Genomic DNA, 14,753 nt, shown 5'->3' with positions numbered 1-14,753 from the left:
GCATATAAGGTATCTCGTGACTAAACTGCTCGAAGGAGTTTGACTGGTGGCTGACTCATTTGTTATAATACATAAATATATAATAATAAAATAAGATGTTTAACCTGAGCGATGAAAGTTTTTTTACACTGGAGGGTCCAAGTGCCAATCTTGTTATGCAGAAAAAGTTAAAAGCCATAATATAAGTCGGCCCATTGGTTTTCGTATGGTTATTAGATTTGCACGTCAGTACATATAAGTTAAAGGAATGTGCTTGGTTGGTGTGTATATATACATGTGATGGAAAGGTATTGTGATATTCATTTACTTTTTTCTTTTTGTAGTTGGCTCAATCGATATCAGAGCATACATGCAATTATATATATAGGACTGGAAAGCTAGTTAATTAGCTTGTCAGTATTCACATATTATATTATATATCGTATTTTACATAATTCATATAAATACATTATGCGCAGCAATATCAATATTAATATGGTGACAGTACTAGTAACGGAACAAACTGAGGGCGGTTCGTCTGGGAGAGCAGCGGTGAGGAAAGGCGCATGGACCAGAGAAGAAGACGATCTTCTTAGGGATTGCATAGACAAGTATGGTGAAGGGAAATGGCATCTTGTTCCTTCTAGAGCTGGTATTTATAAATTGGAATAATTAATATGCATATTTAATTATTGTATGATTACTAATATATACAATAAAGAGCGAGAAGTGGTATTTAAAATTGATTTATTTTTGTTGAGTTCTGCAGAATTGAATAGGTGTCGGAAAAGTTGTAGATTGAGGTGGTTGAATTATTTGAAGCCAGATATCAAACGGGGAGAATTTACAGCGGATGAGGTTGATCTTATTCTTAGACTTCATAAGCTTTTAGGGAACAGGCAAGTTTTAAAATATCAATACATACACAAGCTTGTGCAATTCTTTATGGCACAAGCAAACTTTTAAAATGTCTATTTTTATAACATTGATTTCCTTTCATGATCTAATTTGATGTTAATTACCACCTAAAATGTCAGGCTCAAATAATTTGACTTTAAGTAGAGAAGAAAATGGCACTTAAGTATTTATTTATTATTAGTATTAGGGTGTTTCAATATACAGTCCCGTTTTTTCTCTTCACACAATTTTCTAATTAATAAACTTACATTATTTTTTTTTTCAAAATTCCACACACAATCTAAAAAAATTTAAGAACAAAATTTTTCACTTTTATAATTTATTATTTTAGAAAAATAAAATATATTTGGCACTCTTAATTAAAAAATAATAATCTTTGTCAGAATAAAATATATAATCATAATTTTTAATTTTTTTTAACTTAAAAAAAATAAAATATAAATAAGTTCACTATTTAAAAAATTATTATTTTAGAATCAAAATTATGAGTAAAATCAAAATACTCAAATTTCATAAAATAAAATATTCTAATTTCATGCTTCTTAAAATTAAAATAAGCATTTTTTTATTAAAAATAAAAAATAATTAAGATATAAATGATATACTAAATATTTGGGAGGTGTGTTAAAAATTATATATTTATTTGTTTATGATATTTAATAAGGATAATTAGGTTAATTTACCGAGATAATATATATATATATTTAGCAATAATTGATTAATTGAAAGGGGTGATCAAAGGAAAAAGAGGGGTATTAATGTAGTCACGCTCAAGAATTATTATTTGACTTGGGAGATCGAGGAGGATTTTGATAATTGTATTTTTTCTCTTTGTGAAAAGTAATATATTAACACTAAGCTATATATGTTTATGACGCGGTTTAGGATCTAACTTAACCATTTTATCTTTTTTTTTTTTTTTTTTTTTAAAAGACCATTTTATCTTACAATATGGGAAAATAATTCATATATGTCTTTCAATTATATTTTAATAATTTTTAAATAGACTATGATGATGACGTTTCAATATAATATACTATAAAATTGATATAAACATGTACAACTTTTTTTGTGAGATAGTATTTATGAATTATTTTAAAGATATATATTTAAAAATAAAATTATGTAAATTTTCTCCTTTTTTTTTCTTATTGTTTTAGAAAAACGATTTTTCCTATTAAATACTCTTGTGGGACATATAGTTCTCATTTATTGGCCCACGTGGCTATAAACTGAAACTCTTACTAAGTGGCCATGTGGCCCAATAAGTGAGTCATTTGGCTTGTATATTTTATGCTTTCTTTTGTTTACTAAAAATAATGCAAAATTCTAAAGCATTACACAAAAGTCAATAAACTACTTTGTGTTGCGCTAGAAATCTCATCAACATTCATACATATAAATATACTTTTTTTTTTTGTTTCTAATAATACTTATTATGGTCAACATTTATTTCGTATTAACAAGTAATGCTTCTCTTTCACAGATGGTCTTTAATTGCCGGTAGAATTCCAGGAAGGACTGCCAATGATGTGAAAAATTATTGGAATACTCACTTGGGAAAGAAGGTAATGAGGTCGTATGATAAACTCAAACACGTTAAAAAGAAAGATGATGACAAGTTTATCCTGAAATCCAACATAATAAAGCCTCGTCCTCGGACCTTCAAAAACCAATTAGCCTTGATGAATAATAGTTACACTGCTACTACTATTGAAAACAAAAATATTGGCTCTCCACTACCACCACATGATGTTTATACACTTACCAAGCCTGGCCATGTTCTAGAGAAAAATAATAAGAACTCGGGGTGGGAAAGCCTATTAGACATGATCAACAACGAGAATCATGAATTTATGAACCCCATCAGCAATACTGGTTTAGATGAGGAATATAATTTTGCAAACTTCTCCGAATTAGGATTCGTTTCTCATCAACCTTCAAACTCAAAAATCAAGGACAGTACTACTAATAACAGTAGTGTTTTTCTCACAGATAGTTACCAAAATTGCTCGACGGACTTTGCCATGGACATGGACCTTTGGGATCTTGGAATCGCTTCAAAAGACAAGGAAATGAAGTAGTCTAAAGTACTACTGTTAAGAATTTCACATCACTATATAATATATAGTGATGTAATTAACTGAATAAAAAAAATCTCTTAATTAAATTTTATTGTACTCATATATTAATTTGCATGTTCTGTCTCTGTACTTCGCTCATTTATTATTTATTTTATAATCTCATTATTGTCAATAGCTTATTTATTGTGTGTCATATAAAAGATTCACATAAAAGGTTCTGACATGCATATAGTTGTACATCGCCCATGTATCTATCTTTATTTATATATATATAGGGAGTCACTACAACCCATCTCATGTTTTTTAATACCGTTGTATTTTTTTTTATTTTCGGCACCTCAATAAATATAAACCCAATTTTTTTTATATGAAGGTGTATATTATAACTATCTAGAACATCCTGCAAATTTTTAAGAAATTCTTAATAAATTATGGTACCGAAAACAGGGTCTAAACTGTCTGTTGCACGTGTGCCTATTTTTTTGTGTACGCGTATAAAATTTGACAGTTTGAATTATGTTTTCGACTTCGTAAACTATTTAGAATTTCTTTCAAATTTGCAGGATATTCTAAATACTTACAATGTACATGTTGACGCTGTTTTTCGTCAACTTATATCGTAGAGCAATTAAACAACGAATACTATGAAGCGAATGAATAATAAAGAAAGACAAGAGGGTTTTTACATGGTTCAACAGTTAACTCTGCCTAGTCCACGAGTCTGTGTTATTAAGACTTGGAGTTTTCTGAAAATTCTTCAAGGATGAATTGCCCAGAGTTTTCTCTCCAGATATCAGATAATCGGTCCCTTTACAAATGGTCATTCCTTCTCTATTTATAAGAAAGGTTACAGAGTTCGTTCCCACATATTTCGGGAAGATATTATGTATATCAATTCAAATCATTACATTAAATGCTATATCTTCTATATACAAGGAAAAGTCCCCTGAAGACCCGGGAATAAATAACAAACTAAATGGTATCCCTTAAATATTGGGATTTTACAACAATAAATATGTACACACACAACGGGTTATCCCAGGTGACTCATCGGATCTTCGAGGTTAGCGATCGACATCGTGACTGTCAAGACTTATAGACTCGTTACGAACTTGCCACCTTACTCCAAGACATGCTCAGAGCAGATAAACACTCTCGAGGCTATCACACTCGAGCCTGCACTTCCCAAGCTCGGGTTGCTCAATCCGAAGGCACTCGATAACGGATGTATCCCAATGTCATGTCATTTCGAGCTCAGAAAGAATCCCAAGGTTACACATCTTCGAGATCGTCATTTTACTTCGGAGATCTCACAGCTGGACCATACGATGTATTTCATACATTTCGAGCTCACACTTGACGAGTCCAGTTTTCGAGGTCATAACCTCTGGTCTCAAAATCTGGGTGTAACAGTTTGCCCCCTCAAAAGTATTAGTTTGAATCCTATGAGAAGGAAAATTTTGAACTGCTCCAATTGGAAACTGTACCGTAAAAAATACTCGAGTGTGGACACCCGTCGAACGGGTATTGATCACTCAAAGTGCTTGAGTACCTTGGAAACCTGCCCACGTCTATCTGCCTGCCATTCTTTATGGTACTATCAACTCACAGATCCCTGGCCATTTGATCTGATACAGAATCTGGCAAATGGCCCAAATTAATCTGACCTTTTACACTTCCATGGGTTTATAAATAGGACTCTATTCGTGGTCCCCATTTTATTTCCACATTCGAGTTTTTGCAGAGAGAAAAGAAGAGAAAAACCAGGGAATACTGCCTAGTTCTTGCATGTTCTCCAAGCCACAAAAATAAAACAACGTGCACCTCTTCGATTCTGTGAGATCGTTTTTGCAGCCTCTTATTCAATCATCAATCTCTCTGTTTCCGCCGATCACATTGTGTAAGTTTTCCTGTTAATAGCTTTGTATGCCCGTATATTTTTCATGCATGTTTACATTGTTGTACTATTTGTTCCCTTGCTAGTTTTGCACATTAGATTGTTTCGGTACATACTAGTCTTAAGGTTTGATATCATGGGTTCCAAACCCAGTTCATGCGTAGAAAACCTAGTTATGGTTCTTTTACTAAATATTTTGAATTTTGAATGGCGTATCTTGTACACCAAGATATCGGATAAAAAATTAGGGTTTTCCAAAATGCACGTTTCCCAAAAATTCCACTTTTTGGGTAACCGCCAACTTTTTCCCTGAAATATCGGGATCTTCAAAAAATAAATCCACCTTCCTTTCTTTCGGTGGAATACACGCTCTGACAGACTGGCCTCGTCCATTGGATCGAGTTTGCCTTGTAGCCTCGAATATTCGAGCTTAGGTCATCCCGTTTTTTCATTATTTCTTGTTCACTTGGCCCTCACCCTTTTTCTCTCTTGCTAGATGCCCAGAACTCGGGAAAGTGGTGGGGGTCAAAGCTCGCGATTCCTTATTCACCAGTAGCTCCGAGACCGGAGTCTCCTTTCACTCAAAACCAGTGCTTGATTTGAGAGCACGAACTGAGGTGTTAGCAGGAGGACATCCGAGATCAATTTCGACGTCAGATAGACGAGGTCGAAGAAGGAAAAAGGAAAAAACTAAGGGTCGCCATCTATCAAGATCTGGACCCCGAGCCTAGACCGATCCCCCTCGAATCTACGCTCATAGTGACAATTATTTTCAAGCCAAGTGATCTCCAATTCTCACTGATGGGGGAACCTTATACCTCGCAGCCAACCTCCGTGCCTACCCTTAAGAGGGAATTTTTCGAGGCCGAGCATTATTGGAGCTCAATCTCATCATTAGGGCAGATCTCTGACATCCTTGCCTTACACAATATTGGACTATCGGGCTCGCTGAGGTGTCGAGCTCCAGCCTCCCACGAGCGAAGTTGCCACGCCCCGAGAGATGGAAATCTTGACAGCAAGCTAAGGTATGCAGCTTGGAGCCATGAACATATGAAGGCAGGGGTTGTACTGCCTTTGAAGTCCTTTTTTAAAGACTTCTTGGATTTCGTTTGGCTGGCTCCCTTCTAGCTCAATACCAATTCTTGCAGGGTTTTGTCCGCCCTGAGGTCGCTTTACCATGAGCTAAAGTGGGAAGGACCTTCGCCAAAGCAGATCTTGTATCTCTTTTGTCTGAAAAGCAACCCCTCCCGAGCTCGGGAAGGGGATGGCTTCTATTACCTCTCGAGCTATCCCAAGGAAAAGAAGATCTTCGAGGATCTTCCCAACCATCCTTCAGACTTCAAGAAGGCTTTCTTCTGGACAGATGGCCTAGCTCCATCCAAATACTATTCGTTCAGACGAATTCATAAGCATCTAAAAAATTCCTTTTTTTTTGTGCTCGAGCTTTTGTTTCAACTTGCGCTTAACCATGACATGTTCATTTTTCCAGCCAACTACCGTCGTCCCACTCCCACCAAGGAGATGAGTGCACACAAGGAGGCTCTACTCCAGCTTCCCAACGGCAGGAGGTCTCTCTCCTAACTTCTTCACGAGGATAAACTCTGAGCCCGCGGCCTCTTGGAGAAGGATCAGTCAACATTCGACTGGTCCAACAAAAAATACGCCCAGTGAAAGCTTGTGCCTCTTCCAACCGGCAATCTACCCCCGGGGAAAAATGTTAACCCTCCATCTCCAGTTTGACGCCGCGGGAGCCCGCAATCGGGGAATGAGGCCAACGATGAAGCCTCGAGCTCGAGCTCGAGTGACAGAGGTACAGTCATCCTTAGCTCGGATTTGTGGTCTCCTTCACTACTTAAGCATAAACCCGATAGATTAGTATTGTGCAAGGACGATACAGACCATTTTTATGTTTGGTCTTGGGTAGATGAGAGAGTACATAGGTTTGATTTCTGTCTCGGGAAGTACGACACCATGTATAGTCTGAACGAGGTATGGAACGAAATAGTCGTTCAATACGGGACAAACGACTATAGAGACCTTTCAAGGTTGACTTTCTCTTATAGGGAAGGTACTCCCCCTGCCTCCTCTGAAGATGGGGGAATTACGTGGTCGCCGAGCACGAGCTCGGGGGAGAGTTCCAGTTAGGTTTCTCTCTACTTGTCTTTTTATTCTTTGCCTGTCTGCATCATGCTAACTTGTTTTGTCTTGGAATATATCATTATGTTTTGTAACTGTGTAGGTGATATGGATTCCGACCTCGACAATGTGCTTGCTAGTGGCGAGGGAGCACAAAGGAGTAAGCACCCGAGGGGGTCACGGAGGTCAGACCGACCTACGAAGGTCCTTAAGAGGACCGTGAAGACACCTCCTCCACCAGCTCCAGCTGCTCCGAGCCTAGCTGTGGATCTGACTCCTCAGGCTGAGGCATCCTCTACGGCCATTCCTCCCGCTCCTCCTTCGATCCAGGCCCACTCTGCGCTTGGACCACCTCCGAAAAAGCCCTCAGCCTCAAAAACACATTTGCTGTCGATTTCTACTCACGTCGATGAGTATGTGATCGATAATGCAGCTGGATCCTACAGGGCTACACTTACCTTAGACATTCTGTCTTGAGTGGGCCAGAGTTTTGGCAGCTTCGACGCCCCTCATTGGCAGTTCTTTAACAATGCTCGAGACTGCAACATTCTTTTATGAGAAGAGCATCGAGCTCACTGCTGCGGCAACCTTTCTCATCTCATTGTTATCTGTATTTATACTCAGTTCATGTTCTAATTTGATTTCTTTGTTTGTTAGACTCTTGCTGTCTCTGCTCAACTTAACTATAAGTTGAACAATGAGGTCCATTCGAGCATGTCTTATGCTCAGGAGTCAAAGGATCTTCAACTCAAGCTTAGTGATGAGCTCAAGGCCACAAAGGCAAAGATGGAGGCTGAAGTTGAACAGCTAAAGGCCAAGACAGTCGAGCTCAAGAAGCTGAATGTCCGGCTCGCGGAGCTTGAGAAGGTGAATGCCATGGTCATGGAGCTTGAGAAGATCAATGCCAAGCTTGAGGAGGAGAAGGCTGCCACTTTCGAGATTATGGAGGGCGAAAAGGCCCGCCTCCTTGCAGAGTTTAAAGAGAAGAAGGATCGGGCGGTTGACCTGACCATGTATAGGATCTGGGCCAATAATGTCGATCTCGATACCAGCTTCTTAGGCTCTTTCGAGGCAGATCTAGTGGCCAAGTGGCAAGCTCAGCTCGATGAGGAGGAGGCTGCTCGGGAGGAAGCAGAGAGAGCTAAGGAGGATGCTGAGAAGGCCAAGGAGAATGCTCCTTCTTCCTAAATCTTGCCTCGGGGCTACGTCCCTCTGAACACTTTGTAATAGTTTTTACTTTTTCTTTTTTTCTTTTTATGCCCCTGAGGCTAAGACAATTTATAGCTCGTGAAAGAGCTAATTTCTTATGATATTCATGATACCATATTTGACTCTACTTTAATATATTTGTTTTACATTTCTTAGGTTGAAATATTTCATGCATTTTATATTAATATGTCTTATATGTCTGTTTATTCATACAAACATATGGTGGATTTAAGTTCGAGGTTCAATGCATTCATGCACAGTTTGCTCAAAATACCTGCATCTGATCTCGTTATTTGTCAAGGTCAGAGATTACTTTTACCATGCACCCGAAGGTACTTATATGGCGTGTAACGTATGTGGTTTAGTTATATCTTACTTTTTTAGTTACTTTTCCTCGTCCTCGGGTAGCTTCCTGAGGTTATGAGGTTGAAACTATCGTTTTGCAAGATTCTCCAGCCTCGATCTCGACTTAACGCGAAGTGGATTTATGGTCCAACTTACTGTCGATTAGTTTTAGCTGGTTTGTTCCAAACCTATTAAGGTCGTGTGTGGTTTGTAATCCATACACTTATATTCTTGATCTAGTTCGCATATTTCGTTACATCCAAACACTTTTATCTTTTGACAATTTGTTTATGTCCAAACTTTCTTAGCTCGTGTGTTTGGTTATATCCAAACACTTGTATGTTTTTGATAGTTTGGTTATGTCCAAACTATCTTAGCTCGCGCATTTGGTTATATCCAAACACTTGTATATTTTTGGTAGTTTGGTTATGTCCAAACTATCTTAGCTCGCACATTTGGTTATATCCAAACACTTGTATGTTTTTTATGGTTTGGTTATGTCCAAACTATCTTAGCTCGCGCATTTGGTTATATCTAAACACTTGTATGCTTTTCGCATATGCTATTTCATTTTTTCAAGCTGATGGTATATGTACCACTAATTCCCCCTTCATATCCTATGAGTGTGACCATAGGTTATTAAATTAAGAGAGATTACAAAAAATACAGCATATTAGAACGAAATTAAACTTTATTCGAGTAATTTATTAACAGAAACATAGTAAAGATAAACAAGCACGGTTACAAGTGATATCATTCCTACACTATTGATAGTAAGGTCGTAGATGTTCGCCATTCCATGCTCGTGGTACCAAACTCCCATTCAATCTTGCCAACTTGTATACGCCAGGTCGGATGACTGATTCGATCTAATAAGGTCCTTCCCAATTAGGCTCGAGCAAGCCAGCATTTAGATCTCGTGTCGCCAAGAACACATGCCTCAGCACCAAATCTCTCACACCAAATTTTCTATCTCGAACTCTTTTATTGAAATACCGAGTAGCTCGCTACTGGTATGCAGCATTTTTTAGCTGAGCTTCATCCATTCTTTCTTCAATCAGGTCTAGACTTATTTCGAGCTGGGATTGGTTTGAGGCTTGGTCATAAGCGAGGGCATAAATTGTGGGAATTTCGACATCGATTTGCAGCATAGCCTCGCTTCCATATGCCAGAGAAAAGGGGGTATGTCCCATTGAAGTACGGGCTGTGGTTCGATATGCTCGCAGAACTTGGGGTAACTCTTCAGGCCATTTCCCTTTAGCTTCTTCCAACTTTTTCTTTAACAGAACTCTTTAGGTTTTTATTCACAGCTTCGACCTGCCCATTCACCTGGGGATGGGCCACAGAGGAGAAGCTCTTTATTATCCCATTTTTTTCGCAAAAGGTTGTAAACAGATCGCTGTCGAATTGAGTACCGTTATCGGACACAATCTTCCTACGAATCCCATATCAGCATATGATGTTCTTTACCACAAAGTCCAAGACTTTCTTCGAGGTGATTTTCTCCAGAGGTTCGGCTTCAGTCCACTTTGTGAAGTAATGTACAGTGACTACTGCGTATCTGACTCCACCTTTGCCAGTTGGAAATGAACCTATGAGGTCGATTCCCCAGACCGCAAATGGCCACAGAGAGGTCATCATAGTTAGCTTGGAAGGTGGAGCTCGAGGGATTATGGCGAACCGTTGGCACTTGTCGCATCTCTTGATGTAATCGATCGAATCTTCTTTGATGGTAGGCCAGAAGTACCCTGGCGTATGATTATCTTGGATAGGCTATGCCCCCCAGTGTGGCTCCACAGAATCCTTCATACATCTCTTCTATGATCTTCTTAGCCTTGGGTGGAGTCATACATCAGAATAATGGCATGGAGTATCCTCTTCTATATAGCCTTCCATCTATAATGGTATACCTGGGGATCTGATACATCAGTTTTCGAGCCTTGGTCCTGTAGCGTCCCAAATTTGCTAATAAGGCTTAGGGCCTTGATTAGTGTGCCTAGAGGGCAATAAGTGATTTATTATTATAATATGAGAATTTGATGAGTATGTGATTAGAAATGCATGTTAGGTGAATTAAATATGCATGTGGGCCCCGTCTGGTTATTAGGGGCATGTTTGTAATTTTAGCCCGATGAGGGCATAAATGTGATAAATGTGGTAAATGCGATATACTTGTGATATATCTGTGTAGCACGATCCGAGACAGTCCTTGTGAGCTGTCAGCCAGAAAGTCACAACGAGGTCAAAAATCCGACTCGGGACGAGTTGAGGGGTAATTCGGGTATTAGATGTTTTATGGGGTTATCGAGTTATGAAAATAAATATTTGGAGATATATTTGAGCTTAGAATGTTTAGGAGGGAATATTGGGGAAAATTATCATTTTTCCCTCGGGGACGTTTTCGGTACCTTGAGCCTTTGAGGCAACCTTAGAGACTAAGTTAAATAAAATAAGCTAAGGATATGCTCAGAGTTTTTAGAGGAACCAACCCAAACTCTTTCTCTTCTCTCTTTCTTTTTTTCTCTCAAACTTGTCAAGGGAAATTTTGAGGGGAAATCTTTGGATTTGAGGCTGCAAATTGGGGAAATCAAAGCAAGGAGCAAGGTTAAAGATAGCTGAGAGTCGAATTGTTCTTGAGGTAAGGATCTAAGCTTGAATTCTGTTTAATTTTCCTCTGTTTTGCTGAAGTAGGATTTTGGCTGGTTTTTTTGAGTTTATGTGCTGCCTAAAGTGTATTAGGGTGATTATGGGATTCAATTATGTTGTTGGGGTGTGTTTAGAATGATTTCAGGGGAGTTAGCTCCAAAAGTTTGCATGGGGATTCTTGGTTTCGGGCTTGCGCCGCGGCCCTGTTCTTTAGCGTCACGGCCTGCTTGCGTTTATAGGTTAGTGGCCTTCGAGGAAATTTCCCAGGTGCCGCGGTGCAAGGTTTGGGCACCGTGACCCTAGGCTGGCAGATGCGAGGCAAGTTTGCTTCTGATTTGGGGAGTGCCGCGGCGCTTAAGGAAGGCTGGGCCGCATCCCAAAATTGGATTTTTTGGCAAAATGAGGGTTTTTAGCTCGGGAACTTGAGTGTTAAGGCTCGGGAAAGTTTCTACTACCCGGTTTGGTAGAAACCAAGCACCCAGAGGTTAGAATTATATCTCGAAGTTATTTAATGGATTAGAATGTGGTGGTTTATTATTATTCATGCGTTGTGACTAGGATTTCTTCAAGGCTCGGGTTAGAGGACTATGCTTGTGATCGCGGTGCTTGGGAAGCTCGGGACACTGGTAAGAAAACTGTTATTCCCGTAGAGCTTGTATGCAGGGCAAGGCCCTATATGATTGTGTATGCAGGGCGTAGCCCTTTGATTGAGTTTATTCATGTTTGGTATTTGATTTATTATGCTATGTATGCATATGTGTGAATGTTCGGCAAGTGCCGGGAGCGGCGCAGGCCGAGGTCGGTAAGGCTGGAAATGGTAAGGGACCGAGAACGGCATTAAGCACGTGGAGTGCAAGGCCGAGTGCGGCAAGGGGCCGGGAGCAGCGTTTAGCACGCAGATTGCGAGTTGCCAGGGCGAGACCCTAAAGGATACCTGGGAAATCCTTACGGTGTGGACCGCGAACCCAGGGCCTGGTAAAGCGCCTGGGACGGCATGGCCGTATGTGTATATCCTATTGATGGCATGTTTATATGATAAGTGCTTGATATGCATATGTTATCTGCTTGTGAGGGTTTTCTTGCTGGGCTTCGGCTCACGGGTGCTCTGTGGTGCAGGTAAGAACAAGGAAAAAGTTGACCAACCATGAGTACGGAGAGCGTGAAGCGGCGCGTACATGTTTGGCTTGCCTGGCTGCCACGGCCAAGGGTATTTTGGGAGATGATTGTACTGAACCTAGATTTTGTCGTTTAGCCGACTCTGATTATATTTTTGAGTTGTAAATATTTCTAAACAGTATTTTGGGATCCCAAATGTTAAACGCTTTATGATTTTCAGTAAATGAAATTATTTTCAAAGTTTATGACTCTGTTTGTGGCTTAATTACACTGTTGTCTTAAAACCTCGATTAGCGAGTTACATGCACGTTTTAAACTCACTTAGTAACGGCTCTAAGGAAGTAGGGCGTTACAACTTGGTTGCCAGTTCACTAAGACAGCAGGCCCCTCCACAGATCACTGGGTTGCCAGTTCAGCAGGTTGTTGCGCCAGTGTCGGTTCAACCTGTTGTGGAGAACAGGTGGGAACCCTTATATGGGAGGTTTAGGAAACAGCATCCTCCCATCTTTGAGGGTGGATGAGACCCACTGCGGGCAGAGCAGTGGATGAATATGATTTCCTCAATTCTGGATTTTGTGAGGGTTGAGGGGAATGAGAGGGTAGCTTTTGCTAGCTACATGTTCAGAGCGGATGCCTGCATCTGATGGGATGTAGTAGTTCAGAGGAGGAACATGACAGTGATGACTTGGGAAGAGTTCAGGAACATTTTTAATGATAAATATTACAGTGATGCAGTCCTAGCTGTGAAGGTTGACGAGTTCATCAACTTGACTCAGAATCGGTTGACCGTGACTGAGTATGTTTTGAGGTTTGACCGATTGGCGAAGTTTGTGCCAGATTTAGTGCCGACAGATGCGGCAAGAAGAGACAAATTTATACGGGGATTGAATGTTATGATCGCCCGTGATGTGAAGATCACCTTGGATCCAGAGACTACTACCTATGCTCAGGTTGTGGATAAGGCCCTTACAGCTGAGGGGGCCAAGGACCAGATTTGGAAAGAGAGCACTTTTAGGTGCGATGCCATAGTGCCTCCTTTTATTGGATCTAGTCGGGGGAGTGGCTCCAGTGAGCAGAAGAGGAAGGCCCCAGATTCCTTTGTTCCTCCCAGTTCTGATAGGAGGGCACGGGGTGCTTCTAGTGGCCGTCAGGGCGGAAGTGAGAAATGGAGGAGTTTCCAAGTGTCCATGGTGCAGACGTTGACACCAGGGTGAGTGTAGGATTAGAGCCTGCTTTGTCTGTGGGAGTGCAAATCATTTGAAGAAGGACTGCCCACAAGTCAGGAAAGAGGAGCCGAAGAAGAGCGACAGTCTCGCTCCTGCCAAGGTGTTCACTTTGACTCAGACTGATGCGGAGGCTAGCCCCTCGGTTGTGACAGGTCAGATTTCTAGTGCTATTATAGTGCATTTTTTTATTCGGGAGCTACTCATTCGTTTGTGTCTGCTAGAGTGATAGATCAGTTGTGTAGACCCAGTATTCTGTATGCTAGGGGTTTTCAGACTTTGTTGCCGACTAGGGAACTGGTAGTCTCTAGGATATGGATTAGAGCTTTACCAGTAGAGGTAGATGATAGGGAGTTGTTTGCTAATCTGATTGAGCTTGTGTGGATGACTTCGATATGATCCTAGGGATGGATTGGCTATCAAAGTATGGGGTGACTATTGACTGCAAGCGCAGGATGGTGACTTTTTAACCATAAGGGGAGGTACCCTTTCTATTTGTGGGGACAGTTAGTGGACCGCGGGTACCTATGATTTCAGTATTGAGGGCTAAGGACATGATGCAGGAGGGTTGCATAGGATTCCTAGCGAATGTTGTGGATGCCTCTAGGGTTGTGTCGGTTGGACCGAGTGAGACCACATTGGTATGTGAGCTTCCAGATTTATTTCCAGCAGATCTACCAGGGTTGCCGCCGCAATGGGAGATTGACTTTGTTATAGAGTTGGCACCAGGGGCGGAGCCGGTATCTAGGACACCTTACAGAATGGCTCCGGCAGAGTTAAAGGAGTTGAAGATTCAATTACAGGAGTTATTGGATTTGGGGTTCATCAAACCGAGTTTCTCACCATGGGGTGCCCCAGTGTTGTTCGTCAAGAAGAAGGATGGATCTCTTAGGATGTGTATTGACTACAAGGAGCTGAACAAGTTGACCGTTAAGAATAAGTATCCACTGCCTAGGATCGACGATTTATTTGACCAGCTACAGGGAAGGACAATGTTTTCTAAGATTGATCTCCAGTCAGGTTACCACCAGTTAAGGATCAAAGAAGAGGACATACCAAAGACCACTTTCCGCACGAGCTATGGACACTATGAATTCCTGGTTATGTCCTTTGGATTAACCAATGCCCCAGCAGCTTTTATGGATATGATGAATAGGGTTTTCAAGGACTATCTAGATAAGTTTGTGATTGTGTTCATCG

General features: G+C 40.5%; 1 protein-coding gene across 1 annotated transcript; it reads left to right on the top strand.

The window, feature by feature from the left end:
• Positions 1-331: 331 nt before the first annotated feature.
• Positions 332-3,205, top strand: LOC133830623 (transcription factor WER-like). Its single transcript, XM_062260644.1, has 3 exons — positions 332-631; positions 749-878; positions 2,384-3,205. The coding sequence occupies exons 1-3, from the start codon at positions 451-453 to the stop codon at positions 2,979-2,981; spliced, it is 909 nt and encodes a 302-aa protein (XP_062116628.1). The 5' UTR covers positions 332-450; the 3' UTR covers positions 2,982-3,205.
• The last annotated feature ends 11,548 nt before the right edge of the window (positions 3,206-14,753 follow it).

This window comes from Humulus lupulus, chromosome 4 (genome assembly GCF_963169125.1).
Source record: "Humulus lupulus chromosome 4, drHumLupu1.1, whole genome shotgun sequence".
Lineage (NCBI taxonomy): Eukaryota > Viridiplantae > Streptophyta > Magnoliopsida > Rosales > Cannabaceae > Humulus > Humulus lupulus.
Note: the sequence above shows the minus strand (reverse complement) of the source record. Positions and strands in the feature narration are given on the sequence as shown.

Excerpts from the sequence above, each read along its gene's own strand:
- LOC133830623 (XM_062260644.1), top strand. The coding sequence starts at position 451 with ATGCGCAGCAATATCAATATTAATATGGTGACAGTACTAGTAACGGAA. Across the intron at positions 632-748 it reads TCTTGTTCCTTCTAGAGCTG|AATTGAATAGGTGTCGGAAA; the intron begins GTATTTATAAAT and ends TGAGTTCTGCAG. Across the intron at positions 879-2,383 it reads CATAAGCTTTTAGGGAACAG|ATGGTCTTTAATTGCCGGTA; the intron begins GCAAGTTTTAAA and ends TCTCTTTCACAG.